The sequence below is a fragment of the Mytilus trossulus genome, chromosome 2 (assembly GCF_036588685.1).
Source record: "Mytilus trossulus isolate FHL-02 chromosome 2, PNRI_Mtr1.1.1.hap1, whole genome shotgun sequence".
Classification (NCBI taxonomy): Eukaryota; Metazoa; Mollusca; class Bivalvia; order Mytilida; family Mytilidae; genus Mytilus; species Mytilus trossulus.
The window spans coordinates 44,584,612-44,611,038 of record NC_086374.1 but is presented as its reverse complement, the minus strand read 5'-3'; the positions used below and the strand labels follow the sequence as shown (position 1 = coordinate 44,611,038).

The 26,427-nt window shown below is 32.7% G+C and overlaps 2 protein-coding genes across 2 annotated transcripts; both read right to left on the bottom strand.

Annotated features, from left to right (window-relative positions):
* Positions 1 to 291: 291 nt before the first annotated feature.
* On the bottom strand, positions 292 to 12,082 carry LOC134705793 (beta-hexosaminidase-like). The gene is made up of 9 exons (XM_063564509.1): positions 12,042 to 12,082; positions 9,258 to 9,947; positions 7,832 to 8,268; positions 5,690 to 6,342; positions 4,460 to 4,544; positions 3,389 to 3,623; positions 1,885 to 2,137; positions 668 to 816; positions 292 to 374 (listed from the first exon to the last, which is right to left on the bottom strand). Exons 2-9 carry the CDS (start codon positions 9,934 to 9,936, stop codon positions 292 to 294), a joined length of 2,574 nt encoding a protein of 857 aa, XP_063420579.1. The 5' UTR covers positions 9,937 to 9,947; positions 12,042 to 12,082.
* LOC134705791 (beta-hexosaminidase-like) lies at positions 12,080 to 26,427 on the bottom strand. Its single transcript, XM_063564508.1, has 8 exons — positions 26,308 to 26,427; positions 24,741 to 25,448; positions 16,377 to 16,786; positions 15,075 to 15,815; positions 14,259 to 14,499; positions 13,655 to 13,907; positions 12,603 to 12,747; positions 12,080 to 12,088 (listed from the first exon to the last, which is right to left on the bottom strand). Exons 1-8 carry the CDS (start codon positions 26,384 to 26,386, stop codon positions 12,080 to 12,082), a joined length of 2,586 nt encoding a protein of 861 aa, XP_063420578.1. The 5' UTR covers positions 26,387 to 26,427.

Here is a 26,427-nt window from a genome sequence, read left to right as displayed (position 1 = left end):
TCAGTTACAGAACAACACTGTGATATACTAGTAGTTGGTCTGCCAGGCTGAATTACATTTAAATATAGGTCAAATTACGGTCTTCATCACGATGTTAGCTTGGCTCACAACGAACATCAATCTATGAAGGGTCCAAAACAAACCATGTGTAAAACCATTCAAACTGGTAAACCAACGGTCTTATCTATATAAAAAAACTAGCAACGAGAAATACTGATCATACTGAAAAATGCATTAGAAATCAAATTTACAATAGCAAAAATGATAAAATTAAACTTAAAACAAAAACTGTTATTGAATATTTGTCTGAAATAGCTGAAGATGTGGTTTTAGAGACTGGTACGATTCTGCTTGTTCTTGATCCATCAGCAGATCTAAAACGAAAATAGTAAACAATTCATATCAATTAAGGATAAATGTTTTATCTCTTGTAAAAAAAGGAAAATATACTCCTGATTGATAATAACTGAAGTTAATTTCGTTGTTAATACTTAGTCTAGTAGTTTTACTTTTCAAAAATTAGTAGTTCAACATTAGAACTCCATTTTTAGGAGAAAACTACATTTCTGAAGCATTTTTTTTAAAAATCTGTCCACTTTCGATTGATGCCGATGCTTTTGGAAAAAAAAAATTCCGAATCATATTGCAAACTTTCGAAAAATAATACAACAGAAAAAATCAAATGCATACTTAGTTCTTAAAAACGTCTTTGAAACCCCATCAATGTTTCCTATTTTCCATGTCCTGTTATCTTGACTGTGCTCTACAACAAGTCCTGGAAAAGCTGTATTGGTTTTCAATGTATCTCCGGACATCCTAAAGAAATAAACATCCATCATACAATTTGGTACATGTACATTAGATATTACGCTATATAACAAATTATTTTTTTGTGGAATAACGCGGTCGGAAGTGACATATATTTCATATGAAAACTTAGTTATGTGTGGAACACCTGGACAAAATGAGTATAAAATGAATCTACTAACCGAACTCTACATAATTTGACGCATCTTTATTTACAGCATCTTCGCTAGCCAAGGGTTACGATCCACTTCCCTTCTCTCCATCCTTGGCGAAAATAAAAAGCGCAAACAGATCAAATGAATGGAAAACAACTGGAATATTTCTAAATTGGTACAGGCATTTCCTTATGTAGAAAATGGTGGATTAAATCTGGTTTTAAGGCTAACCAAACCTCTCACTTGTAAAACAGTCGCATACAATTCCATCATATTGACAACAATGTGTGAATTAAACAAACATATATAATAGGTAAAAATGTCAAAAGTAGGGATACAGCAGTCAACACTGAATTATTATCTTAAACCCTACAAAAACAAACAAATACGCCAACAGAGAAAAATAAAATGGCCTTTAAACTAAGCGGATAAACAAAAATAAAAAAACAGAATAAAAAAATGGTTAGAGCAAAATAACAAAATGGCGAGAAATGTAACTACCGAGCCACGCCAAAAGGATATTATTTAAAATGATGGACTTAACAGTAAAGATTAATAATTTACAAAGAATTGACAATTTAAAAGAACACTATAACACGTAACTAAGAGTACATTTGCTATATACTTATCGAAAAGTATTCAGGTAAATATAAATAAATATATGGAATAATATGCGACTGTCATACAAGTGCATGGTTTAGCTAGCTATAAAACCAGGTTTAATCCACCAGTTTCCACATAAGAAAATGCCTTCACAAGTCAGGAATATGATAAGTTGTTATCTAATTGTTTGCTGTGTTTGAGATTTTGATTATTTGTCCATTTGATCATGATTAAGGACTTTCCTTTTTGAATTGTCGTCGGTGTTCAGTATTTTTGCGATTTTACTTCTGATATTTACACAACAACAAAATATACAAACTTTGCGCCAGGCAGTGGTACTCTGTATTTAATACCGATATCATCAAGATGTTTTAATTCTCTATAACCAAGACGATTAGCAAAATTTGTCCAATCTTTATTTAGTTCAATCATTTTATCCTTTTTCTTCGAAATGTTTTCCCATTTTGCTTTATGCCATGCACGTTCTGCAACTGCAAGCATCCTTGGAAAATATCTGTCATGAAGATGATCTTTAGTTCGGGAAGTTTCTGACCATACAAGTCCCATCATACCTAATAAAAATCCAGATAAAAGATACAATCAAAACTTACTTAGCTAGCAGATTCAATAGCGCTCACGCCTCAACTTTTTTCTACGAAAAAAACAATAATTATAAACGGCCAATATCTATATCCTACTTGAACGTTCAAATTAAGTACTGTTACAATCTGACGAGATCAAAACTTAACCTTGTTCACTGATCCATGAGATGAGGTATCTATATACAAAGTCTAAAATATAAAGCTTTTGAGAAGTTTTAACTAACGCCGTCGCCGCCAAATCACTATCCTTATGTCGAGCTTTCTCCAACAGAAGTCGCCAACTCGACAAAAAAAAATTCACATATATATATAAAAAAAAAAAAAAGGAATTTGACTTGCTCACGTGCCTAAACGTTCGCCAGTGATTAGGACACCGTCTTTTGCAAACATATACTTTTTTTTCTTCTTTAATTAACTCGTCAGTCTATTGTGAACCTTGTTGAAGGCCGTACACTGACCTATAATGGTTTACTTTTATAAATTAATATTTGGATTGAGAGTTGTCCCATTGTCATTGGCATTCACACCACATCTTCCTATATCTATTTACATAAATAGCATCCTTAGCCTTATGACCAAATACAGCGTCAAAAGGCTTCATTGTAATACTAGAATGACTGTGTAATGCTGTATATCATAGTGCATATAAGCTCAAACTATTCTGAGGCAGGTTAATCTGCTCGTTTTGATGCCACCAATTTGGGGAATGGGTTATGTACCTTTTCCACTAACTTCTTACACCACCGAGGCGGTCAGGTACGAAATTGGATATTGCGATAATAGTAGAAGGACAACAATAAGTCGATACATTATTATTTAGAATCAAAAGTCAATTACTAGACGTTTAGTAATGAACTTGTGGTAATTAATATGTATTGGAGACTAAATAAAAGTAATTATCACCTGGTTTGCGGGAATTCAAAGTTTGTTTACCATTCTTAAACTTGGGTCAATTAATCAATGCGAATTTCTTATCCTATATATATTGTCTGGTTGAATTACTTTTCCCATTTAACAAAACATTTTTAATTCTACCAGTCTTCTCACAAGGAAACAGTTGGTTAGACTTTTTTTTTATAGTAAATTAAAAGTCCCCTAAATATTATAAAAACTTTCTTCCCCGCGTTATGTTAATTTCCGATAAATTTATTTCTTCAAATAATAGCATAGGTTTAAGACACCAGTAATATGATACAAAAATGTCCATGACGTATCACTTACCCATGATATTTTCTGGTGTTGCCAATTCGTAACATGTATTGCCTCCACAAATCTCAGATTCCGTTAATGGCGCTCCATTTCTTTTGACGTCAGCATTAGCATATATGTTATCTGGAATAAATCCAAACGCCTTTCTAGTATCGGTGTACCTTGTTGCCCAATAATATCCTCTCTCAGCAGGATCAGGTTCATAAGGATGGTCGAAATATAAATGGGTTGCTAAAGCAAGTACAACCTGTAAACCAATACAAATATACTTGTTACTAAGGCATCACTGACGCTAAATAAAGGATTAGTATTTTATTTAGAACTTCTGGAAAATAAAATAAACAGTGGGACGTCCGTTTGGCTGTGCGGAATGTATCAAGTTCGCAGTCACGTCCGGTCAGAATGGGGACGCTTAATCAGATGTCTCGTGTAAAGAGAGTGCCACAGCCTTTGCACGTTAAAAACCCTTGCAACAACTCTTTGAGGGGTCCGTAGGTGGCCTGTTGCAAGGCAACATTTCTGTCCCTATCCAATATACCCTCATTTTCAAGTGGCGGTCCAAATTTTCCCGACCATCAACCCAGATGGCCTCTCTTGTGACAACACTACCTATTGTACTTATTGAGAACTTGTTCTCGTCCTGAATATGCATGAAATATTTGCAACCAACAATCAAACAATCTTTCTAAAAACATCTGTATTCCATACCTAGATTCTCTTGAATGAACATTCAAAGTATTAAACGACCTCATACTTTAATTAAACCCGAAACAGTCCGGCTTTCATACTGATAAAATTGATGTTAATAAATATAAGAAGTAAAGATGTTTCATGGGGCTCTTGGAAGACGCAGTTATAGTCGTTGTTTGAAAGGACATATATATAATTTAGGTATTAATTAGTAGGACAATCGGTTGTAGGTTTAAGGATGGTATTCCACACGGAGCATTGGCTCAAATCGAACAGAAAGCTATACAGGGCCCCAAAATTACTAATTATAATAAGCATATTTTTCTAAATCCAACTGGTTCAAGGTGAAGCTGCACTTTCTATTGATATATTTACATGTACATATATACTTACCTTGTAGCCTGCATCAGCTAATCTATAGCTACGATCACCGCCTCCTTTTTCCCAAACATTATCCCATGCACTAGTGTATGCTTTCCTATTAATGAAAGTATTTTATTGAATATCAAAGGGACTAATGTCATATTCGTGTTTATCGATTTGACCCCAATTATTATATCTTATATTTATTACATACTAAAACATATACTAGTATTCAAATGACAGAAAGACCAATAGCATCAATTGACAAAAAATGGTATCGTTATTTTGTATCAGCAATTCGTGCGTATTATCTAAATATCATAAGTAAGACCTCCGAAGATCTTCGATGGTCATATTAGTCAATAATACATCAGCGATATTTTTTTTTAACTTAATTGAACTGTTTTTATGAAATACTATTTCGCTGTCATAAATGTTTAAAACAAACAAAACCATATTTTATTGTCTATTCTTATTCAAAGCTAATGCCCATTTAAAAGACGTTTTTATATAAAAGACATTAATTTACAATAACATTACCTGTTCATTCAATAAATGATCACTTATGGGGATTTCTAAAAAATAATACAATATACAAATATCGAACAAAACTTTATTAGGAGGAGGTAAAGAGGTAGTAGGTAGACTTTTTCCCCAAAAAAACACAGATCAATCTGGGTCCAAGTGTCTCAGTCTAAGAGGTTTGATTCGAATGCAAAGGGCATAAATATTGAGCGAGTCGTATAAATACCCAGCCTCGTCCGGTCGGAATGGAGATGCTAAATCCAATAACTTGATTAGGGAGAGTTTCATATACGTTGTTTGCAATTTACAATATCCTTTGAACTTCTCTTCGAAGGGTAAATATAGGAATCGACGTGTCAGATTACACAAGTCTATTTGTTAATTAGATAAGTGCTCTTTATTGATATATATAATTCTGTTTTTACATGTCATGAAATGGGCAAAAACGCTAAAAGATTTTCTACCAAATATTTTTATTTTATTATCTTAATTAATTGAAAACTCGAATTATTTGGCTTATTATGACGACTTAACTAAGTGACAACTAGGGACAGATATATGCCACCATAATTATTAAAAGTCATGTTTATCAATATTCAAATTTTGACGAACTAAAAACTGAAACATTGATTTACTTCAGAATGTGCACTAAAATATACAAATTTACATTAATTTACTTCAGCATGTGCACTTTAATATAAATATTCCCTAAATAATATAATTAAAAATGTACACCTTCCATTTGGAACAAGATGAGTCAAATCAAAGGGCGTTCTACCATGCATAAGCCCGTCTTCCCAGGCGGAGATATCCAATCCTTTTCTACCGGCTATATTCCCGACGCGTCGTGCAAAATGTTCTTTTAAATCACTGACAGAGTCTATGCCTATGTTGTTCGCTATAAATTCTCTACATTTTGGAGACTTTTCCCACGCACCTTTTGCAGTTTCATCGCCTCCAAAACTAAAAATTTCTAAATTTTGTATTCCGTCATGCATAGCTTTTACTTCTGTAATTAAGTGATCAATGAAAGTATAGGTACTTTCAATGCAAGGATTGACAGCATTGTCTACGAACCATTGAACGGACATATATTCTGAAACGTCATCAGGATCATGTAAAAGGTACTGATCAGCCATTGAACTATTTTTTCTCATATCGTAAATTCTCTTTCTTTCCTGCATTGAAACAATGGCAGCTCTTGCATGACCAGGCATGTCAAATTCAGGAATGATTTGTATGTATCTGTCATTAGCATATTTTAATATTTCTTGATAGTCAGCAACAGTATAAAACCCACTTCCAGAGTTGTTTTTATTTGGCCCAGATCCAAGTTGTGAAGCTGTGCACACTCTTTCCTTTAAATCATGACATCGATTGGATCCAACCTGCATTCATATAAATGTAATGAATAAACCAAAAAAATACCAATTATCAGGAGGGTTCTATTATTCGAAAGATGACATTAAAGTAAGACAGTGATAAACCAAAAATGCGGTGCCTAATAATTTCAACACAGGTCTGTTGTAACTGAAGTATTTATTCATTCATTGCATATCATAAAGTAACGCGAAAACACCAGTTTAAAAGTCAAAATATATAATATGATTGTTTATCTTACCTCCTATACATTTCTAGGAATATGATTGGTTAAAATTGTCCGCGTAAAGACCGTGGATTTTTCGAATTAGGTAAGTAGGGAAATGAGCTTGTTTCATACATGGATAGTAGTGGTGTTATGTCCCTTTATATTCCATCTAAGGAAAGAAGGGAAGCTGGGCTTATTTCATACGCAGTTAGTAGTGGTGTTACGTCCCTTTATAAAAACAAAACGGTACTGAGAAAAAACTTTAAAGGTTTCAACAGACGAAGAAATTGGTGATTAAGATGGACATAAATTCATAAAACTCATTTTTACCTAACAAGTTGTTATTGTTGGGATCTGTTTTTGTAGGATCTATGGAAGTAGTTTCTTAATGCTAACAGTATTGAAGACTTTCTCATTTTGATAGCGGTCACTAGTCTAAATTTCACACGTTAAGATAGTCGGTAAGATAAATTCGTTATATAGTGTGCTTCGCTCTCACTCCATATGGAATTTACTGACCCCATATATACCGTATTAGGTCACTAGCACACTATGTAACTAATAATATTTATTATGAAAAGATTCCAATAGAAAAGGATAGAAAGTATGTAGAAATAAAATATCATCTATTACTGTACTTACACATCAAGGCATAAATGATATAATAAGTGTATTGCTTATTGTAAATCTATTTTTAATTAAAAATGACTTAGTAATAAACGGAATGATCAAATGCATATGGATAATATTGTTCTTTCAACAGTGTTTACTAAAACAGAATTTGACTGATCAATTTATTTAAATTGTTTTTTTTTCAAACAAAACTAGTTCATATAGGGGAGAATTTGATTGACTCTTTAAACAATAATGTTTTCATAATTATATTATACTTACTATATACATATATCGTCTATTTATATGTTTGACCCCAAAAGAGCAGCACTAAAATTCATTCAGAAACTATGTCTGATAATGGGAGTTAAAAGTCAGGAACCGCGTCACTGGTTGTCGATGTTTATACTATTTTTTTATGATTGTAGATCATCGGTAGTATTTGTTTATAGCAACCAGTGTCGAATTTGGACAATTTTAGAGATTGACAAAAGACTCAATATGAACGCTCGATTAAAAAAGATAAAAAATATAGATTTTTAAGACTTTCTGTCAAATGAAAGAATCTTACCGTGAGTTCACTATTACAAATTCCTTAAAATACGTGACTGGTATTAAACACACAGGACGTTTTAATATTTTTGTACATTATTTATATACCAGAGTGACTACATTACCGTAGTTAATTCTTCTAAACCAGGTATCTCTAGTCGCCAACCTTCATCTTCCGATAAATGTAATTGAAATTTGTTCAATTTGTAAACTGACATAAAGTCAAGTAAAACTTTAATCTCTTCTTTTGTGTGGAAATTCCTTCCTACGTCAAGAAACATTCCCCGAAAGTCGTATCGTGGTGCGTCACTTATGTAGATGTTGTAGACTCTGTAGGAATTCTTCGAAATTTTTACACTTAATCTCTTCAAAGTTTGCACTGCATAAAAGGCTCCTTTGGGACTATTTACTGTTATTCTTATTTCATAAAGTTCTGGTTTCACTTCAAGAAAGTATGCTTCAGTCTTTGCTAACGAAGTTGGAAATTTTGAGATGTCTCTCTTTATGAATCTAATGATTTTCGACGTTTGATTTGATAAGCTGATGTTGATAGTATAAAAATCTGTAATCAAACAAAACAATACAGAAATTGTGTATATTTCATAAAGCTCCCATAAGTTTATTAATCATGACCACCCTTTATGTTTTGTATCTACGAGTTACTGTTTAAATTCACATGAAACTTCAAATTAAAAAAATGTTAAATATATTTATTATACTTGAATGGCTAATTTTACTATAAGACAAGTGAACATGATGTTGATATGTCTTTTGATTCAGTTGAGCGATTTCAATTAATAGTTTATAGTGTGTCATTCTATGTAGTGATGTTACACTATTGTTTCGGTTAAGGGTGAACGTTGGTACCTATTAAAACGTTTAAACCCGATGTGTGTGATTGCACCTGTCCTAAGTCAGGAATCTAATGTTCAGTAGTTGTCGTTTGTTGATGTAGTTCTTGTGTTTGCTATGTGTTATAACTAGTTTATCGGTTCAGCAGCTGATGCCAATCAAACTGTCTGCCCCTATCAATTCATATATTCCCTATAATTCATCACGGTCTATTAACTTTACGAAAACAAGCTATCAAGTTAATGTTACATTGTTCCCGTCATGAATATGCATGCAATATGTGAAGCAACTACAATCAAGATCATGACCAAATGAAAACATAAACTCCAATTAATTTTTTACTTCCATAGGATTATAAAGTAACTGAGATCACCCTGGGTATTTGGTGAGGTTCGTCAGTCTCAGGTTTCCGAATGACGTATTTTGTGTACTGATGTTTGTCTTTTTGTCGTTTTTTCGCTTTTAATCAGAGCATTGTCAGTTTGTTTCCGAGTTTTAATATCCATTTGGTATCGTTGGCCTCTCCTTTAAGGACATAAAACAGAAACCCTGTAGTTAACTGTTCAGATCAATGAGTGGCCAGAACTATTTTAGTTGAGTAAGTATTAAAAAAGTAAACGGCTGCAGTACAAAAAACTTATCAAAACCGAATAAAGAATAAATCTCTTATCAATATAAGCTAAACTAATGAATTCTTACCTGCAATTAACGCTAATTCTTTCGGAAAATCAGAACTTTCTAATACAACCCACCCGTCTAATGCACTTATCTGAACTGATTTTGTCGTATCTGTGGTCATATATTGTGGGGTTGGAATAACGTATGTTCCTTCTTTAACAACCTCACTGGCTTCGCCGAGATTTGCTACGTCACTATTCATGACATAACGTGTGCGAGGAAGGAAAGGATCGTATCTATCACTTGGATATCGCTTCCACTTATTTTTAGTATCGTACGGTCCTATAAAGGATAGGTCTTCACCATATGTAGAATGTATTGTCTTGGCCTGAGTGCCATGACTCCATACATACCAGTTCGGCATGTTATCTGTAACGGCCACTGACCAATACTTAGCATGGAACTCACAATTAACTTGACCTTGAGGATTTATTTTAACAAATGCGCTTTTATCCGGTGTTAACTTGTACAAACTTCCGGCAATATGCTCTAACAACATTCCGCAAATGGGTAGAAGGAGTGGTTTTAGACTATTTATAGCTCGAATATGGTAAAAGAATATACTCCAATTTCCTGGAAGTATTGTTGTTGATCCAATATTGGTGATAGAAATGCGTTGTAGAAAGCTCTTGTCAGTGTCCACCAAATTGTCTAGAACGTTGAAAGATATGTCGAGATTTTCAGCCAGATAATCGATCATTTCTTGGTCGACTGAAAATAAACGATTAAAAGATGGAAGCAAAACACATTTAATAAGATTATTCTGCAACATGAAAAACTGTGCTTGAAGCATTATTTCCAAATAAATATTTATTTTTCATGATGTTCTTGTAAGAAGGTCCAGAATATTATTGTCTGTCTTCAAATCTGATGACTACATGCAAACTTATTTTCGCTTGTGCAATTTTCGCGAGTAGAAATACAACACGAATATAAATCATCATTTGTTCATCTCTCACACGAATACTCAAAAACATTAGAAATTGCCGCAACGTTGACCTAGATTCTGATTGGATTCCACAAAACAACGATATAAGCATGTGCTCACATCGTATTCATAATAATTTTACTGATAATGATTCCGTTCAAAAATGCAAGGATAAATGACCTGCTTTACAAAATTTATCATATTTTTATTTTGCTCCAGAATTAGAAGTGAGCATACGTATAGTACTGTAATGTGTGAACGTCCGTGGGTTTATTTTTGGATGATAACTTTAGTCTCCCATACATTTTGATTACAATTAAAATCATAAAGATGGATATATCGAAAAGAGAGCCTGTTGATTTTGGTGTAAATAGATCAAAGGTCAATGTCACTGTAACTAAATTAGAAACATTGTTTTGATGATGGTAACTTGTCTGAGTTTCTCTTCTTTGACTTGAATAAAAAAATTACAGATTAAAAATATAGGGAAGGGAGAAAACCTTATTGATTGTAAGGTTAATATCACAGCTACTTAATTCTCTTGAAGTTAAAAAACTTTTTCCAAATTTTAGCTTGCGTTTAATTCATTGGTTAGAATGAAACTCATACATATTGAGGATGGACAAGCCTAATGAGTTTTGGGTCAATAAATTAAAGGCCAATGTCACTCTTTCATACATTTTTTTTTAATAAATTTACTTTTCAGGATGGTGTGTAACACATTAACACAGATGAACCATGAGCAATTATAGTACATACAACATGTCCATCCAGGCAAACAAGTATTTTGTATACTTAAAATAGAATTGATTTCTCTCAATGAATATGCAGTGCTTTCCCTTTTTATTGTTAAAGGAATTTTTATACTATATGTATTATTTTCTAAGTTCAAATATAAAGAAGAAGATGTGGTATGATTGCCAATGAGACAACTATCCACAAAATACCAAAATTACACTAACATTTACAACTATAGGTCACCGTACGGCCTTCAACAATGAGCAAAGCCTATACCGCATAGTCAGCTGTAAAAGGCCCCGATAAGATAATGTAAAACCATTCAAACGAGAAAACTAACGGCCTTATTTATGTAAAAAAATGAACGAAAAACAAATATGTAACACATAAACAAACGACAACCACTGAATTACAGGCTCCTGACTTGGGAAAGGCACATACATAAATAATGTGGCGGGGTTAAACATGTTAGCGGGATCCCAACCCTCCCCCTAACCTGGGACAGTGGTATAACAGTACAACATAAGAACGAACTATACAAATCAATTGAAAAAGGCTTAAATGTTCAGTTTGTACATAAATAATTATATCAGTTTAGGTTTTAAGTGCAAATCATATTGTATATCTACCTGTGTGACGTCAAACGCGCGATTCTACGTCAGAGTTAATGTTTATCTAACCATTTGTCTGTCAGGGTAAGAATTCGGTCCCAGTACATTTAAAAATCTTTCAATCCTTTATAAGTGGATTTTACATCGATATATCAAATCTTATAATAAAATAGCAATGAATGGGGTTGTTGAATTTGATTCATGCCGTTTTGTGCTTCTTTGTTACATTTGTTTTGATAGTGAAACACAATGTTGACTGCTGTACCCCTAATTTTACATTTTTATTTACTGTGTCTGTTTGTTTTGTTCACACATCGAAACATGGAACTTGATGCGACAGTCATACAAGTGAGCGGTTTACCTAGCTATAAACCCATCATTTTCTGCATAAGAACATGCCTGTACCAAATCAGGAATACGACAATTGTTATCCATTCGTTTGATGTGTTCGGGCTTTTGATAAGGGACTTTCCTTTTTGAATTTTCCTCGGAATTCAATATTTTTTAAATTTTATTTTTAATCAATACCTGGATTAAACTTGACTGATCTGCTGCTTCTGCGTCCATCAACAGACCTAGAAAAATAGATAAATTGATCCCTAAAAATGTCTGGAATCAAAATCTGTTCTCAGGCTGTCTCAATGTTTTTAATTTATTTACAATACATTTTTTTGTATTAAACATTTATACGAACATACAATTTCTCCAATAATGCCACACAGAAGAGGTTAACATAAAAAATATGTAAAAACAAACTTAGGTTAACCCCGCTACATTCGATGTGCCCGAAAATAAGATAAAAAAATAAACGTCATTTATGAGTTAAAAAAGATATTTCAAATTTAGTGCTAACAAATGACATTTTTGCATCAAAGGGAGATAACTTTGAGCTTCGTCAAAGATGTAACAATTTTAAAGTCATTTGGGGCCAAAACGAATTGACTTATCTGTTTGATGTTTGTACCATATTACAAATTGACAACGAATAGTGTAATAAATAAAAGTTGTAATCAAAAATATGTTTTTATTATATTTTGCCGAAATTTTTGTACCCTTGAGCCTCCTGACGTATAAAATAAATAGCAATACTTGCTTTGTTCGTAACAGTACGTCAAATTTGTCAGTTAGGTTCCATTTTCTTGGAACCATCTTCCATATTTTGCCACTGTCATTACTGTACTCTATATGTGAGGATTTATATTCTCCATTTACTATCGCTGTATTTCCTGAAACTCTAAAAGAGCATATTATCAAAATAAGGAGACTACTATCCACCAAAGACCAAATGAAACGGGTGTTAGCACCTACAGGTTACCGTATGACCTTTAAATACCAAAATGACAAGAGAACTGGAAGAGAAACACAACTATTCATGTATTTGATTTATACTTAAACATTAAATGATAAACAGACATGATATGGAAGACAGCATTCACCAACAACCATTCACCTAGTTACAAGCTCATGGCTTGAGACAGACATGCAAAGTCACCCTGGTGAAACGTCACATCATAACAAAAACCTGTAAAATCAGTTTGAAAGGGTTAACTTTGAAAAATAAGATCAGCATTTGATAAATAACAAAAGTTCAAAAGACATTAACCGGTTTAAGAGATCACACATCTACTGAAATCTTGTTCAGTGTCTAATTTCAAATTATAAATAAAAGTTTTTTCCAAGGAAATATATCAATCAGTACGCTTCCAACATATTCTAAAAACGTCATTAACATGAGAAAAGTATGACCACATGCTCTGTAAAAAATACTATTTAGTACCCCGTTTGTAATAAGATTTCTACACGTATTGTAATAATTTCAAACAAAATATTTGTATCTATGTAAGATTAGAGATTTTTAATAAGTTGTGTTAACATCATCCCTGACTTCATTTTACCAGGCAAGCCTATCTAGCATAAACATTTTCACAATTAAAAAGTCTTTTTATGAGTTGAGGAAATACATTTCCAATCGGATTTTTCGAATGATCATCTGTTCTTTTTGTTAAGATACAATGTACTTGCATGTTGTGTATTATAAAAAAAAAAGTTTAATATACGTATACGTACAGTTTACATTGTACTTTAATGAGAAATACTACTAGTATCACTTTTAGTAGTAATAATGAGTAAGAATAACAAACCTTGCCCCAGGAGGAGAAATTCTGTATTCAATACCCATTTCATCTAATCGTTTCAATTCCCGGTCTCCTAGTGTCTCTGCAAAATCACCCCAGTCTTCTTTCATTTTCTGGTCTCGTTTATTTTTCAAAATTTCATCTTCCCATAAGCCCTTGTGCCAAGCTCGTTCAGCCAAAGCTAATAACCTTGGAAATACCATGTAATAAAAATTAGACTCTGTAAGCACTGTTTCGCTCCACAAATGACCTTGCATTCCTGCAAATAATATAAAATCATGTTGTATGCCAACAGACATGAGGTAAATAAAACTTTATGTTCAAATGTTAAAACTCTTTCCTTCCTCTAAAATCTTAAATAATATTAGTAATTATATATGTTTTATTTCTATTGTCTTTGCCCAAGAAGAAAAGTTAACCAGAAGAAGCATGATTTTACATACATTAATAGCTTAATCTAAGTAACTCTAAGTTCTTACTAAACCCGATGGATTTTAGAGAACCGATAAATGAGATATTAATAAACTAAAAAATAAAATAAGAGTTCAATGGTTAGAAACATTAAAATTTCACTTGACTTTTCATTATACTAGAAACAAAAACCTATTACCGATAATATGTTCTGGCACTTGCAGACTCGGACAATTTACATCATTCTCTCCACAGATTTTAGATCGATTCAATTGTGCACCCATTCTGCTTATGTCAATATTTTCGTATAATTTATCTGGCATAAACCCAAATGTCTTAAATGTGTCTGTAAATCTCGGAGCCCAGTAAAGTCCTCTTTCTTCCGGATCCGGTTCATAAGGATGATTAAAATACAAATGCGTTGCATGTGACATGATTATCTGTAAAATAAAGCTGTTGTGAAAGATCGTCGAAAACAATAAATTAAGGGGCATATTAGAAAAGAAATAAATGGCAGTATGTAAAAAACTATAACTTTGACTTTCCATGCCAGCCCTATTCATTGTATATCAATGCTATTCATTCATTTTCTGTCATAGTTTGGTTGTCGGGTTTGCTTACATCTTTTTCTTGTTCTTTGTGTTTAAAAAGCATAAGCAGGGAAAACTCTTTATTTCAAATATCGTATCAAAAGATGCTTATTTTAACAAACATAGAAAAGCTTAAGACTAATTCAGCCAGAAACCCGAGAGAAATTAAATGAATAGCTTTAAAAAAAACCATGATCATATGATTCAACCTCAACACTAGAAAAAACCGAAATATTCTCCTGTTGGCGATGATTCCTGGTTTTTAGCTTTGAACATTTATTTGAACATTATCGTTCGTTCGCAACAGAAGCAGATTATCAGAGGAATATTACTATACGTGTATAACTTCGTGTTATCTCTACACCAGTATTTGTATAATTAAAAGGTCATATGCAGGATGAAATATAATATTCCGCGAGGCTTACCTTATATCCAGCATTTGCAAAATTGTAAGCTCTTCTTGCTTCACCCCATTCCCATACATTATCCCAAGCGTTGCTATAGACATCAGCGTTAGGAAATAACGCTCTGTCAAACGGCTTTCCTTTTCCTTCCGAGAAACCATCTTCCCAACCTAAAAGATTCAATCCGTGTTTGTGTGTAATGTTAGCAACACGTTGTGCAAACATTTTTTTCAAACTCGTTCGAATTTCATTTCTTTTTGTGCTGTTAAAACCAAGCCTTCTACATGATGTCGAGTTTGACCATGCATTTTTGGCAACCTCGTCTCCACCAAAATGGAATATTTTTAATGGTGTTCCCACACTTTCATGCATAGCTTTTATTTCCTTCACCACTTTATCAACGAAATTAAAAGTACTTTCAATACATGGACTAAGAGCATTGTCACCGAAATATTGAACTGATAAATATGTTGAGGAATCAGATGGATCGAAAAGTCTAAATTTTTCAGCATCTGCCTTTTGGTTATTGTGCATAAGCCGTTTGTATCTTATTTCCATTGCTTTTATTGCTGCGCGTGAATGTCCCGGCATGTCAACTTCTGGTATAACTTCAATATGACGATCCTTGGCATATTTTAGTATTTCTTGGTAATCTTGAATTGAAAGATATCCACTCCCAGAAGTACTGTTATCAGGGCCTGACCCTAACTGTGGAATTAGACACTCATTTTCAGATGAACTATGACAACGCTTAGAACCAACCTGAAGAAAACACAATATCATTAAGAACATTAGGATTTGATCTTTACTCTTCCAAAGTTATATAATACACAATGAATGGAAAGCATAAACAACAATGTTGTCTAATTTCTAAGTTTAACCCACCATTTTCTTCTGAACATGCCTGTACCAAGTCAGGAATGTGGCGGTTGTTTATTATTTTTTCCGTCGATTGATAGCGTATAGACATTCTTATTTTGATTTTGTCAGTTTTTATGGACTTCCCAATTTTGATTTTGTCAGTTTTCAAGGACTACCCCATTTTGATTTTGTCAGTTTTCAAGGACTTCCCCATTCTGAATTGCCTTGGAGTTTTTTGTTATACTTTTCCCCTAAGAGATGTGGCAAAGCAAACAAAGCAAACTGACAGAAGGAATAAGTCGTAACTCTTATCAACAGAAGTTACTATCATAAATATGATATATAATTGGTTTTTTTTATCTGAAAAAATATATAAATATTAAGTAACTAAAAGTATGCAAATCTGTTATTTTCCATGCGGACAAATGTGTAAGTTTATGGCAGTGTGACAAAATATATTACCTCCGTTAACTCGGGTAAATCTTTGATTTCTAACCTCCAGCCTTCGTCATCAGTTGCATGGAGATGGAGTTTGTTTAATTTATATGTTGCCATAGCATCCAAAAGATTTAACAATGTTGACTTTGGTCTAAAATTTCTTGCAATATCAATATGCATACCACGGAATTCATATCGAGGCTCATCTTTTATGAGAAGCTTTGGTATTTTATATCCGTCAGCAAGTATACTCAATAAGGTTTGGACTCCATAAAATATCCCAGCATTGGTTTTAGAAGTTATACGTATGGTTTTGGATGGAGGATCAATTTCAAGAGTATATCCCTCGAATTCAGTCATTGTGGCGTTCGCAGTAAGATGTATATTTACTGTGCCTGTCACAATTGAGTTCACTGGTTTGAATGTTGTTTTATCTGTTTATAAATTAAAGGAATGTTAAAGTGTCATCTTTATCGGTCATACAACGATGCATATAGTATGATTTTGTTTGAGCATGTTGCAAAAACTTTTTCAACGCCATGCTTACCTTTCTGATTTTATTGTGGTCTGATTTGAATATTGTTTGCTCTAAGTTTTTAGACATTTTAAGTGCCAACTCTATTCTCTCGATACGTTTTTCTTCAGATCTGTGGTTTACAATTTTATGTAATGAAGTAGAATTTATACATGCATACCGTAACGTCTTCTGATTGGCTACAACGTTTTTGAACATATTTTTTTTTTCATGTGACCGTGACATCATCAACGTATTCATGATTTACTCCTTCACATTAAAGAATAAAATTATACGGAATGACTGTAATTTTTTACTTCTGTCTAATCGAAACAACCTAAAAAAAAAAATGTGGTGCACACTTTAAAAAAACCGGTACACGGGTTATTCAGTGTGCACCACATTTTAAAAGTAATTTCTTCATAGGTAGAAAAATGTTACAGTCATTCCTTAATTGGCTTCAAATACTATTTCCACTGTAGCAAATGTTATATGTTGTATATCGACTATTCGTGAATACAACTCAAAAGCATAGGGTCTAACTCCTCGGTCAAATCGGTTTATATCTGCTATTCTTTTAAAAGGCCCTTTATCAATGTATCAAATCCCAAAAGGGATTCATTGTCTTCTATTTTCTTAATTGCTTTATAAATTTTATCTGGAACATACTTGGTGGCAGTTTTCAGGAAATAACGAAGCCGCTCGCATCACTATAGAAAAATGCTTAAATATAAGACGGTGGATATATTCGTCTGTATCAATGTAACACAATCTATTCAATGAAGTTAACTTCAAAGTACTACTTATATTTAATGTCGTTACCAATAGATAAGAAACTTGGTATGATTCACATCTCATTCCGATTAAGCATGTAAAGCCTTAAAAAATAATATATACTTCTCTATCATTTGCGGTCATCATATAAATGTAAGTAATGCTGAGTTTACATGTAATTCGAATTCGATTCGCATTCAACTAATTCGAATTAGATGTACGTGTGAACGAGGCATTACTGAATAACTAATGCTGCTTCTTTGCAGAAACATTTTACAATTATTTATATTCAAATATGTTACGAATGGATCCAACCGACGATATTTAGACTGTATAGTGGCCTCTATAAGTGATTAAGCCCTCAATACCGTTAGTATTAGGAACCTACTTATATTGGTCTATACATAAAACATGCCAACAGTTACAAGCTTAAAATGTGTTTATGAGTTTATATCGATTTATGAATTTCGAACAGCGGTATTCCAATGTAGCCTTTATTTATGTCAAACGTTCATTATAAATTTCCTCGTCTGTTGAAATCCTTAAGATTTTTCCTCTGTTGTTTGTACAAAAGAACGTTATGATAACCAGCAGTAACCGTGTATTGAAGTAATCCCCGCCTACTAGTAGAGGTTTCCAGATTTGCTACGTATCAGGTACGGTTGGCACGTAACGCAACCGTTGGTGTTGTTTGGGAGATATCATTTATTGCGTGAAAGTATTGTTTTCGTCATGATGAAATCAAAGAAATCGAAATGCATTTCAACGATAAAAACCTTAATATTTCATTTATTTGAATTTGCACTAGTTAGGAAACACTTTGTGCGTTATTTTATACGGTACTATTTATTTTGTACAAACGAGAATGAATCAAACAGTCCTCACTGGAACTGAGTTGCCTCGACCTTTAGATTCTAAATATAGATTTGCGTTTCTATTTTATCTTACTGATGTCGTTATGACTAGTGAAGCAAAATTGGGTCAAAATTCAAACCAAAACAAATAGATATCAATTCGATCATAGCAGCAATATTTTTATATTCAACACAACACATATGGTAAAAATATCGATCTAGATCATGTAGATTTTTCCTTATATTTTGTTGAGTTTTATGAATGAATATAAATGTCATAACACTGATGAAAAATATTTCTTGAGTCAAAATATTTATCAGCACGATATAATTTTATCTTGTTTGTTTATTATTATATGACTTGTGATAATTTATCTTCCATTAAAATGGGCTTCTAGAACGTGGGTGGTCTAAAAAAAAGACAAAACAACAAGATTCAAGACCCCCTTTTTTTGAAACATATAGAAAATCTAGATCTAGTGTTCCTTGCTGAAACACACTTGGGGTATGATTCTAATATAACTAATATAGGGTCATTCCATTGTCATCTTATTTGTAGACCTGTAACTAAATATAACAACAGGCATTTTGGAGGGGTTGCAATACTACGCAAGCCCTCACTAAAGCAACATGTGAAAATTCTAAAATCAACTATCCCAGATTTTCAGTGGGTGAAATTAGAAAAACAATTCTTTGGATTTGACAAAGATCTTTTTATATGTGTTGTGTATAACCCACCAGAGGGGTCATCATATTCCAAAGGACTTGACCATGATATTCTTACATGTTTAGAAAAGGATATTGCTTCCTATCAAAAACAGGGTAATATATTATTGTGTGGGGACTTTAATGCCAGAGTGGCTTCTGATGCAGATTTCATCATAGATGACAGTAATAATCTTTCTCCATTATATCAGTCCTATTTCAGCGATAAACAAATTCTTGAAAGAAGGAGCAAAGATGATAAACTTGACTCAAGGGGCAGGGACCTGCTTGACTTGTGTATTAGTAACCAAATAAGGATTCTAAATGGTCGAGTTCTTGGTGACACCTTTGGTGGTCTAACATGTTATACACCTAATGGAGCTAGTACAGTTGATTATGTTTTAGTGTCGGAGAGTATCCTAAATCAAATTTTGTATATGAGGATATGTAATTTTATACCAACACTATCAGACTGCCATTGTTTGTTAGAATGGTCATTGTCTGCAAAATATTGTTTAAAAACTGATTGTGATAGTGTTAATACTCATAAAATGTCACCAGGTTTCATATGGTCAGATGACTCACCAGCTCTTTTTCAAGATGCCCTTTTTACGGCAGAAATTCAGCAGCGACTTGAAAAATTCCTTAAACTTGAGCCTATCAATTCCCAAAATGCAATTGATAGCGCATCTCTAGAATTGACAGACATTATTAAAACTGCTGCCAATATTTCCCTTAAAAGGCGTAAAGCCCAAACGGGTAAGGGGGTTAAACACCAAAAGTGGTTTGACTGTAATCTTGCATATTTGCGAAAACACCTATTTAGTTATGGGAAAATTTATTCTCGATTTCCCAGAGATCCTGCTGTTAAAGGTCACTTTTATAAACTACAGCGCTTATATACTAAGGCACGAAAACACAAATACAGAGAGTACAAGCAGTCTTTGTTGAAGCAGATAGAAACACTGCACGAGGAAAACCCTAAGCAGTACTGGCAATTGATTGATGAACTTCAGGGTAAGGAAAAGGATGATAAAAGTGCATTAGTCGCACCATTTGATTGGTTGAATCATTTTAAAAATTTGACAGAACCAAAAGATGAGTTTAAAGAACGACTGCAATTTTTGGAGGAAAAGCTAAATATTCTTGAAAAAAGAAAGTGCTTTAATGAACTTGATAGTAGGATCTCTGAAACCGAAATATCTACTGCTTTGTCATCTTTAAAAATTAATAAAGCAGCAGGGTTGGATAACATCTCTAACAGTATGCTAAAATATGGTCAAACCTCTTTGTTACCTTGTTTACTAAAACTTTTTAATAATTGCCTCTCTTATGGAAAATACCCAGAACCCTGGACTATTGGCTACATATTCCCAATTCATAAAGGGAATGATGCATCTGATCCTAATAATTATAGAGGAATAACTATTACTGATGCTTTGGGGAAGCTTTTTAATAAAATTCTTGACACCCGTCTTTGCAAATTTTTAGATAAATATCAGATCATTAAAGATAGCCAAATTGGCTTCACAAGGAAAGCGCGACCATCTGACCATATGTTCATACTTAAGACCATTATCGATAAGTACTGTCATACTAAAGAAGGTAGAGTGTTTGCCTGTTTTGTTGATTTCCAAAAGGCCTTTGACACGGTCATTCATCCAGGTATAAAACTCAAGTTATTAAACATTGGGCTGGGTACAAATTTTTATAATATAATTAAGAGTATGTATGCCCAGAGTAAATCCTGTATTCGATTAAAGAATAGAGTTACAGACCTTTTTCCAACTAAGGTGGGAGTGAAACAGGGAGATAATTTGAGTCCTAATTTGTTTAAAATATTTATAAATGATCTCCCTGATTATCTAGAAAAGTCACCTGATCCAGTCTTGGTTAACTCAAAGCCAGTTCATTGTTTATTATATGCTGACGATATTGTCATTTTTTCTTCCTCGGAAAAGGGGCTTCAGTGTAAACTTGATCAATTAAATAATTATTGTAAAAATTGGTGTATGAAAATTAATCTAAAAAAAACTAAGGTGATGGTATTTAACAAAGCAGGCAGGCATATAAAACATAATTTTTATTTTAATGACATGTTGATAGATTGTGTTCAACATTGTAAATATTTAGGTATAACATTTAGTGCATCAGGATCTTTTTCCTTTGCTCAGAAGGAATTGTACAATAAGGCATTGAAAGCATTCTACAAGCTACGAAAGGACTTTTTATCACTGAATCCCAATATTAAAAACAGCCTCCATGTATTTGATCATACAATTAAACCCATTCTTTTGTATAGTTCGGAAATTTGGGGCTTTTTTAATCCTTTCAAAAAAAAATTAAATTCTCAGACTTATACAGTTGATCAAGCTTATCCTAAACTTTTTTCAGATAGATTACATATGAAATTTTGTAAATTATTACTAGGTGTGGGGAAAAGAGCAACAAACCTTGCCACTCTTTCAGAACTTGGGAGATTTCCTTTACATTTTGATATCACCAAATCTATGATCAGATACTGGCACCGGCTTGAAAATTTGGGTTCATCCTTTCCCTTACTAAAAGATGCATATTTAGAGTCAAAGCTATTATTTGAATCAAAAATTCCCTCTTGGTATGGATCTTTAAACTATTTGCAAAAAAAAATTAATGGGGTTGACAGTCTAACCTTTGCAAGCAACTTTAGATTCAAAATTTTAATTAAAAAGTTTTTGTATGAGCACTATGAAATACAATGGAGAAACCAAATGCACAATTGTGCTGATGGGAAGCTTTGTAGCTATAGCACTTTTAAGACTCATTTTGGTCTTGAAAGATACCTTACTATATTACAATCACCTGAGCAGAGGAGAAATTTCACTCGATTGCGTATTTCTTCTCACAGACTAAGAATTGAACAAGGTCGCTATCAGGGTACTCTCCGACAAGACAGAATATGTCTCAGGTGCACCTCAAATGAAGTTGATGATGAAAAACATTTTTTATTCTCATGTACATCATCACAAGATAAGAGAAATTATTTGAATTCCACTATTGACTTACTATGCCCAAACTTTAAGCATTTGATTCCTAGTCAAAAACTGATATGGCTTCTTAATGTAGAGAATCTTGATATTTTGATATCTGTCTGTGAGTTAATTGATGAAGATAAAATATAACTTTAAAGATAAATATTTAATCAGGCTTTCTGCACTAGGCACAAGGTTGGCATGGTGGGGTACAGGACACATCGTACAAGTTCTATTACCTTCTTGTTTGCGATATTATTTTTTTTTTTATTAAACTGGTAATATTTTATCTTTTTTGTAATTTGTGCACTTTGGCATGTCAATTAGCATTGTCCCTTGGTGCCTCTTGCAGTTGTGTCACTTTAAATAGTACTGACTCCTCTGCACCAGGCACGAGGATGACATACCATTTATGTGCAACTTCTTACAATATCTTACCATATCATTAATGTCCCGAAACACATTTTAATATGCACCCTCCATGCCATATAGCACCGTCCCTAGGTGCCTCTTGCAGTTCAGCTAGATATATTTAGACTACTCGCAGTATTCTTTTTTGTTACTTTCCAGAGGTGTGCCTGAGACAAAGGTTTTATATATATACTAATATGTGATAACTGTTGTTTCTTATTTGTGTTTGTAACTTGTGTTGTTTATTATATTTGTAAAAGAATATTATATTACAATGATATTATATTATGCTCCTTGTGAGCCCATTTTATGGAAATAAAGCATCTTCTTCTTCTTCTTCTTCTATATCATAACATATTGTTATTACATTAGTATTGTCGCAAGGAGACTGGTGTCAGGGGCGGATCCAGCCATTTTAAAAAGAGGGGGTTCCAACCACACGTTCCCATTCAAATGCATTGATCGAATATAAAAGGGGGGTTCAATGCATTGCACAGAAAAAGGAGATTATACGTAGAGCATATAATGAAGGAGTTCAAAACATTCCGAGTTGTATGTTCCTTATACAGACATCCTAGATGGCAGATGGCATCTATTGTCGAACTATGTGTTTGACTTTCACAAAGAAGAACAGCTATGATAAGGGATCGTTTTTAATAAAGTATATAAACTTACTACTAATCTTTTTTAATATATAGATATAAAGATGTTGCATGATCGCCAATGAGACAACTTTCTACCAGAGACCAAAATTTTATAAAATTGAACAACTATAGCCGGTCACTGTTCAATGAATACATGCAAACATATACAAGAGAAAAAAGTTACAATATGAATACGAAACATAAGGTGGTCAACATTATGAAATTGAGGGCACTCGAGCATGCATGTGTAACTTTTGGTTTTCATACAATTACAAAACATAAGAAAAAACATGAACTACCTATAAATAATAATTAACTTCATTGACTAATATTACAATATAAAGATTATAAAGCATGACAAATTTATCTTGGATTTTTTAATCAAATATATCGATTACAAAATACTGATAGACAGATCCACGGAAATATACAGTGTACTATTTTAAGAAAAAAAATAGATGCAAATCAACCAGTAGCTAATGTAAATGATAACATAAAATAGAAAGAACAACTGTCAAATAATTTATACCGACTTGGATTGACACTCATGTTCTTGAATTAATTGATTAGCGAATGTTATACAGTAAAACTATGAAATTTAGCCCTAGATTGTTTGCATTTGACATTGATGTTTGGCCCGCATAAATGTAGGTCTACTGTAAGTTATGGCTGGAAAAGAATATAAAATAATTGTTATACGTTATCATTTATCTTTTGTTTCACACGTAATAGAATGGGGGTGTCTATTATATTTAGCCTACCTACAAAATGAAGTTTTAATTTATGCTTATTCTACATATCTTTAACAATTATTACACATATAACCTAACATCATATTATTTTGTATTTTATTACATCAATACTCTTTTGTTTTTAAGGTCAAAATATTTTGTAAAAATAAAGTTATTTTGTTCATATTTTCTAAAACCTACTAAAAAAAAACCAAAATACTTCATCATTTTATATTGTTAAAAATTTATTATCATCAAAATGTACATCGGTTTATAATTTCTTTCGTTATTTAACTATTTTTGTGTCTATGCAGTTTCAGGGGGAAATAACTCTAAAACTATAAACCGTTCGTACTAACGATTACTTGCAACGGTTGCTTGAAAGCATAATCGAGTGCACACAATATTTTTTACTATAAATGCAAGAAGTAACCACATGAAATTAGTACCAAATTACAGCTAAAAATTCTCAAAATAGTTCTATATATGATTCATAAAGCATGCGTTGATATAAAGTGTATACATCCATTTTTTCCAAAAGTTAAATGACGGCTCCCAGTTCGTACTACGGTTGGTACGGTTGCAAATCTGGAAACCTCTAGTAACATAATATGGAATCCTACTAACCGTATACGGAATATACACGGTCTCCAAGCGGTTACTTTCAATTAACAAATCATGTTCCTAGAAATGTACAGGAGGTAAGATAATATATGATTTCAGTTCTAAATATAGTTTACTTACTTGCCAGGTATGATGCCTCAACTGTGAATCCATTGTGAACAATTTTAACATCTCCGTTCATATCTAATGTTTCCAAGGCATCATGATGAATCACAGATTTAGGCGTTGGTATTGCAATTTTTTTCTTGGGATTTTTCCTGATATCTTTATATTTTTCAAATCGATCTAACGGCGAATAAGGGTCGTAAAGGTCAAATTGTGTTCTCTTCCATTGATTTGGTTCATTAAAATACCCAACAAAATCACCTGATGTACTTTCAAAGACACGAGGCGATAACCCATCGACAGTTATATACCAGTTTGGAGGTATGTCGGATTTTGATATTGCCCAGTTCGACCCAAAGAAACGTATTTCTCTTGTTGTATTAGGTTTAATTTCCATGAAATCTTCAACAGGGGTAAGTGAATATAAATTACCTTTAGCATGATCAATTCTAAGTTTTGATTCATTAAGTATGTATCCCCCGGGTAAAATGCTGTTTCCATCGGGTGATAAGATATGTTCGTCTTCAATAATGAAAAAGCTGAAGAAGAAGATTTTCCAGTTTAACCCTGATAAAGAATGGGACCCTTTATTTTCAAATATAATTCTGAAAAGGTGCTTCTTCCCATTGAATTGCAAATTGTCAATAACATGAACTTCAACTCTTAAATTCCTAGCAATGTCATCTAATTCCTCTTGAGTTGATACTTGGCCATATATAAAATCTGTAAGATAAAAAAAATGACATAAAATGTAATAACTGAATATCTTTACTTCCAAAGGAAGAGACCGATTTCATTGAGCCCTAACTCCTCTGAAACCAAACAAAGTCGGAAATATTTGTAATAATGGTGAATTTTGAGAATTTTCATATTCACTGTATGATAAAAGACATAAAAGCACTACTAACCTTAGGTTCATAATGATATCAGAAAAGATAAATGGCCGTAATTTATTTCTAAATATAATAATGAAATTGCTCCAGTTAACTGTGAACTGTGGGTTCTTGTGCAGTGTTGACAGTGTTAAGAAGTGAACATTCTGAAAAGAATATCATTTTGAAAAGGCTATCATACCCTTTGGTCCAAGAAATGCTATAATGCTACCTTAAACACTGTTTTAAATAAACAAAAATAAAATATTCACCGACAGTTATTAATAGGTGCATTATCATTAGAAAAAATTGCTTAAAATGATAAATGAGAATACGTCATACACGTTGACATGTGTTCAGATGAATGTTACTGAGCGTTAGCTGTTGCTTTTTCTAAAGTCAATTTCATGATATTTTATTTTTATTTTGCATAGAAAGCACTGGGTATATATTTGTATTTATGACTATTTTTACAGCCTTTTACAATAGTTTGTGTAGTACAAAAGTTGGCAAAGCATATTCTTCAGATTTGCAAACTGGTAGTTCAGCATTGTATATTTAACGGTGATAATGGAATCCCTGCTAAAAAGCTAAAAATCATCTTTTTCATATAAAAATTAAGTAGCAAATAACACGTTCCAATGAATTAAGGATACTAATTATCATAACATTTTTTGTCTTTTAAAATTATATTTTAATTTAAGACTTACCTGCATACAACAATACAATAATTAAAGAAATTATAATCCATTGTGCCATGTTCTTTCTAGCTAGTGTAGAGATGGACATTGAAGAAAAACAAACTTAGAGGCACACATTTATAGCAGGGG

Excerpts from the sequence above, each read along its gene's own strand:
- LOC134705791 (XM_063564508.1), bottom strand. The coding sequence starts at position 26,386 with ATGTCCATCTCTACACTAGCTAGAAAGAACATGGCACAATGGATTATA. Across the intron at positions 14,500-15,074 it reads TTGCAAATGCTGGATATAAG|ATAATCATGTCACATGCAAC; the intron begins GTAAGCCTCGCG and ends TTTATTTTACAG. Across the intron at positions 13,908-14,258 it reads AGTGCCAGAACATATTATCG|GAATGCAAGGTCATTTGTGG; the intron begins GTAATAGGTTTT and ends TATTATTTGCAG.
- LOC134705793 (XM_063564509.1), bottom strand. The coding sequence starts at position 9,936 with ATGATCGATTATCTGGCTGAAAATCTCGACATATCTTTCAACGTTCTA. Across the intron at positions 8,269-9,257 it reads AGAATTAGCGTTAATTGCAG|ATTTTTATACTATCAACATC; the intron begins GTAAGAATTCAT and ends GTTTGATTACAG. Across the intron at positions 3,624-4,459 it reads TAGCTGATGCAGGCTACAAG|GTTGTACTTGCTTTAGCAAC; the intron begins GTAAGTATATAT and ends ATTGGTTTACAG.